Source organism: Solanum dulcamara, chromosome 5 (genome assembly GCF_947179165.1).
Source record: "Solanum dulcamara chromosome 5, daSolDulc1.2, whole genome shotgun sequence".
NCBI classification, from domain to species: Eukaryota; Viridiplantae; Streptophyta; class Magnoliopsida; order Solanales; family Solanaceae; genus Solanum; species Solanum dulcamara.
Window position 1 is genome coordinate 75,600,668 of NC_077241.1, and position 5,910 is coordinate 75,606,577.

The window sequence follows — 5,910 nt, forward strand, 5'->3', positions numbered from 1 at the left end:
AGTAGGAAAAACATAATATTTACACCTTTCCTTCTCATCAGAGGATATGCAAATTCCATGAGCTTTAGGTCTATCTCATCCCTTTTCAGCACCTTCAATCAGCCTATATCATACCAACTGTCCATGGGCATCGAAGCACTACCATGAACCGAATCTGACTTTCTATCACCCTTATAATTTCCTAAAGCCTTATGCTCTATCACTTGTTCCCAAACTTTGATCATGTGATTTATATGTTTTATACCACAACAGTTCATATATACATCGGAATAAAGCACTCTTTTTCCGCTGATTTGCCGTACCACACCACCTCTCCAATGAACTCTCAATTTTTTTTTACAAGAATACCAGCAGGCTTTTCTAACCATCATAATTTTCACAGCATTTCTTTGCTTCATTATCTGTAGTTCGAGCAGAAGTGCCCTTAGTGTACAACTTACATAATTTTTCACAGTTGATTTAATAAAAGAAGAGAAAGAATGATATGCCAGTAACTTAACTTTTGGAAAAGAGAAAGGGAACTACTTGACTAATGGAATTTCAACTTTTTGTAACTCCAATTTTGGGTATAAATGTAAGTGAAATTCCTTTCACCAAAATTTGTTAGAATTGCCATAAGTCCACAGGGATCGACTTCAGTCTGGCAACATAAGTCCTGACATTTCTACTTGTTGCCTATCTTTAAATGGACAACCTTCCCTTTCACCATCTCTCAATCAGAACGTACCACAAAATAGAGGCAAAACAGTTAACAATATAACAAGAAGATACCCCAGGAGATAACAAAGTATTAAGACCTTACGTTGACAATAATGTGTATTGCCAACAGGCAAGCACAAGAAACAAAAGGAAGAGAAGTTCCTAATTCCCGCTACTCGGTTTTTTCTCCCAATGATAGCTAAAAGCCTAAAACCTACGAGAACTACATTTAATTACTAGAATTTGTTGTCCTAACCTAAGCCAGTCACAGAGTTTTATTAGATGGGCAGCTTAATTTGTTGATTAAGTTTCTTTTTGATAAGATAAACAATTCTAGTGATGTGGGAGAAGTCCTAAATATCGATCCAAAATATTTCATCTTGTGCTTTCGTAAAACAAAAGTATAATGTAGTTATGTAGATATCAGCAAACAAAAAATAGAGTGCAATAACAATCATAATTCATGATTCATAAATAGATTCCAGCTCCTTTCATCCATATCTAGAGTTCCGATAAGTTAGGATTGCATGAACACATGCATGATGTGCACTATCTGAATGCAATTGCATTGATTCCAACAAGCATGAATAAATCACATTATTGAAGCTAATTGTCCTAATGATAGTTCCAGACAACTCAGCAAAACTTAACATGACATGAAAAATGAAACAGATTGCTAAAGTTCATCTTAATTTTACGTCCACAATCACGAACCAGAAAGAAATAAAGCTTACAACTTTGCCAACTCAAGACTGAGATCAGTGTCACTGGTAGTTCTAGAAACCAGAGCAAAGCGATATACAACAAAATCAACTACTATTTCACCTCAATTCCTAACTAGTCAGGGCCAGCTAAATGAATTCTCAACATCCATTTCGATTGTTGAACCAATCTCACTCTAACATCCAATAATTTATCTTTTAACAAAGTAAATCACAATCAGAGATGCAAGAAAATTGCTCCCGAAACTAATTAGGGTTAGCTATGTCAATTAAGTATCATTCTAATACTCAATAATTTGTCTTCTAAAACATTAAAGCATTAAGAGAAATAGATATCGAAACAAATTTCATTCATATCAATTTTACGTCAACAATCACAACGAATAAGGAATAAAGCTTACAACTTTGTCATGTGAAGAATGAGGTCAATGTCACATAATTGAAAATCCGAAACACAAACAATCCTTCGAGAACACCCAACAATACACCGGAAACAACATCGAACACGAAATGTCGTCCAAGAAGTACCCTAGAACAAGACGTCGTTGCAGCCCATCCGATCACAATAAGCATCAAATAATCCACAAATAAATCATATTTAAGCTGAATCAAAACTTCCCGAATGAAATCGGAGGAAAGATAAAAGAGAGTAGCGATCATGAAAACTCTGGATGAATGCCCACTGGGAAAGGACCAATGGTCGACAGAAAAGGAGAGAAACATGTTTTTGTTGTAAACGGGTCGGGGCCTCCGAATAAGGTGTTTTAGGGGTCCGATTACGATTAGGTCAAGGATACCGCCGAGGAGTAGGTTGATTAGGAAGATGTTGGAAGTTTTGCTGCCGGAGAAAGCGAGAGGGTAGAGGAGTAGTGAGAGGACTAAAGGGAAGAAGAGGAAACCGTCGCCTGAGATCTCCAGGGTTTTGAGGAAGTAGTAAGGGAGGATAGGGTGGGTTAGAGTGTAAAGACGGAGAGATATGGCCGTATCAAAATCGACGATGCGGCTGAGCAAAGATGGCGACGGCGACGGAGGTGGTGACTTGGATACCATCGTTCTAGTTTGTGGAGCAGAAACTAACTGATTTGTGGAAATGTCAGGAATTCGTTAAAATTGAAGCCCAACAGTAAGTACTAATTTACGAAAATTTCGAACCTATTAGATAAATACACGCTTATGAATATTTTCAGATTTTGAATTTTGGACATGTGTATCTAACAAGTTCAGATATATTATATGTATTTTGAATACATAAATTAAAATTAGGTGTAATTTATTTTAAATATATTGTATTCAATTTGATTTGCATGTATTTGAGATACGTAGACATATCTCGCTCGCCTCCCTCCTATCTTGTTCATCACTTTCATGTTTCACTCTATCTGATATCCTAAACTAGATACATGTCAAATACATTTATTTAGAGTTGTGATTCATATATATCTAGGATAATCTCGCTCATTTCCCTCTCGTTCTCGCTCGCCTCTCTCCCTATTTTAACATATCTGGTAGCAAAAAACATGTAACTAGGTGTATCTAACTTGAAATGTGTATGAAATTATTAACTATTGAGATAATATGTGACTATTTCAAATTATAGGGAAAATTAATAAATATAATAGAAATGTTTATGTAATTAGGTAGTTTTTCTAATCACTCCCTCCGTTCAACAATATTTGTCCATTATTGACTTTACACAATTCTTAAGAAACTTTAAATAGAATGGTAATTTTACTATATCACTCTTTGAATATAATAAATACAATGTCTTTAAAAATGTAATAGAAAAAGAACTACTAATTAATGACAAGGGTAAATTAGGAACTAAGTATTTTTCCAAAATTTCATAGTGAAAAAGCTCAATTACAATTTATCTCAATTTTTTTGGTAATTATCCGAATTCCTTTTTTTCTCCATATTTCTGATACATACAAATGACGCTGATATATCGTGATTTGATAGATAAATTTTTTTAATGATACATCGCTAGCTGATACAAACCAAACATTGTAATAACAATAAAACTTATGAATCAACTTATAACAACTAATATATCACGAAGACAATAAAAATAGCATTAAAACTTATGTTTTACTGATACATTGTGTATTTGATTTATATCAACTAGCGATGTATCATGAAAATGACTTATGTATCACATCGCGATATATCAACGTCATTTCTATGTATCAGAAGAGGATTTTTTGAAATTTTTACAAATAATAGAGAATAATTGAAAATATAAGAATATAAGATGTGTAATTTGATAAATTTTCCTAAAATTATCTCTTGATTTTATATATTTGATAAATATTATTGAATATTTATTTTTAGTATTGTGGACAAGTAAAAATGGACAGAAAGAATACTAAAACAATGGACATTTTATTAGTGTTGGCTCATTTCGTAAAATAAGGATAGAATTTAAAAAAGAGCCACTTTTCAATCTTGTAATTAGAAAATAGCCATTATTACGGAGATTGAAATTCACAACAAAAATCATGACAATGTTTTTTTTTCCTTCTTTCTGTTACAAGGCTGAAAGTGGCTATCCCATGCTATTACTACAAGTAAAACAAATGGTTTATAAGTAAGAATTAATAGTAAACCTAGGTCAATCGTCATTTCACAATTCAAAGCTGACCGATATAACCTGCATATTTATCTACTCGTCTTTCACCGGCCTATTTGTATTTAGCTGCAATCTCTTTCCTCATAAAAGAAAAAGGACCCCTTAGCCAATTCTTAGACAACAACTCCGACAAATGATTTTTAACGCAATGATATAATTTTCTAAATTAAACTAGGAAATAAATAAATAATTTTGAGTTGGACGAATTTGATTACAACTAATTCCTCAACTTATCTAAGTAACATCAAAGCAATTTTAACCCTAAAACTCAATATTTAGGTGGGCTAGAAATCTAGAATGGTTTGAGTGAAAGGTTGGGTTATAATGACCCAAACAACATGACCAAACCAGTCCATCTGATACTAGTTTGAACAATGTTTACCAGATGCTATTAATACCTCAGTTTTCTAACAAAATACTCACATCAAATGGGCTGACCCATAATCAGGCAAAGAAATAGTAATGAAAAGCCCAAGATTTTCCAATAAAACTCATATATACATTAAGGGCGGAGCTATACTGTCGGCGAACTCTGATTTGTATTTATCTTAAAAATTCATTGAATATATATAAAATTATAACTTAATAATTTAGAACTCAATAATATTAAAAGAATAAAAAATGTTTAATCTCCCACTCACAGAAAAATAAAATAGTAAGAAAAATTAAACCATAGTTATAATGATTGTTGACCATATAATAAGAAAAAAAAAATACATCACACATGGTATTAATAATTCTTCTTGTAAGTTTAGAAGGTGGAAACATTTAGTTGTGCCAACAAAAAGTTCCCAAAGAAAGAAAAACTAAATATTCGAAACAGCTTAAGTGATGATTTGTTTCTCATTATAGGTAAATGACAATGGCCAACACTCACTTTTTCTTTGATCCAAAATGACCAAATCTAACAAATACTGCAAAATTTTCAAACTTGTAGATACTATAATCATATTGTTGAAAATAGTAATACTACCATTATATTATGGGATGCCTTTATTATTTTTGGACACGATTATATAGCAAGTCTCCAAAGGTTTCAAACTTTAAGACACTATAATCATGTTGCCGAAAATAATTCCATTCTAGAATTAGATAATTTCATAAAAAGTTATAGCTTAGAGCGTAATTATAAAACGTAGTTATAGTTATTGTATCAATGAAAGAACTGTATTTCATCATAAATTCATAATACTATATATCCTATTTGCTAATATTATTAGTAACTACTAGTATATATTTTTAAAAATAATTTTCATTGGCCAACTAAAAATTTTCAAAAACATTTTTTTAAGGATATATAGTATTACGAATTTATGATGAAATACAATTCTTTCATTGATATAATAACTATAACTACGATGAAACGCTTAATTGAAATGTCCCCTTGGGCATATACATGCTCACAGGTGGTGACAGTAATAATTAAATTTTAACTTCAGCATTAGAGTAAATTCAGTAGAAGCAGTTGAACTTTCTTCCTCCTTAACCACATACGGATCTCGAGTTCGAGCACTGTTGAATAAGAAATTGTCTATGTTAGAAAACGTTGTACCTCTCCCGATTAGAGTCCAAATTTTCCTTTACTGTGGGATCTTTTAACACAAATTCAAATTTAATTGAGCTTTAATATAAATATCGGATACTGAATGAGAAATCGGAAAAAAAAAAGTTTGAACTTACTCTTTTCACTATTCATATCTTGAAGATGATCAAAAAGTTTTGGCTAGTCATTAGTAATGAGAAAATCAGGTAGCTAGCTAGCTGCTTTGATGTTGAGTTAATTTTTGTGACAGCGAAAATTAAATTTTTGCTGCCAATAAAATTTCTTTAATATAAATTGACTGCCATACTGTCCAATTT

At 31.9% G+C, this 5,910-nt stretch overlaps 1 protein-coding gene across 1 annotated transcript; it reads right to left on the minus strand.

The window, feature by feature from the left end:
- Window positions 1-1,756: 1,756 nt before the first annotated feature.
- Window positions 1,757-2,570, minus strand: LOC129888531 (probable lipid phosphate phosphatase beta). The gene has a single exon (XM_055963492.1). It carries the CDS (start codon window positions 2,469-2,471, stop codon window positions 1,830-1,832), a length of 642 nt encoding a protein of 213 aa, XP_055819467.1. The 5' UTR covers window positions 2,472-2,570; the 3' UTR covers window positions 1,757-1,829.
- Window positions 2,571-5,910: the final 3,340 nt, after the last annotated feature.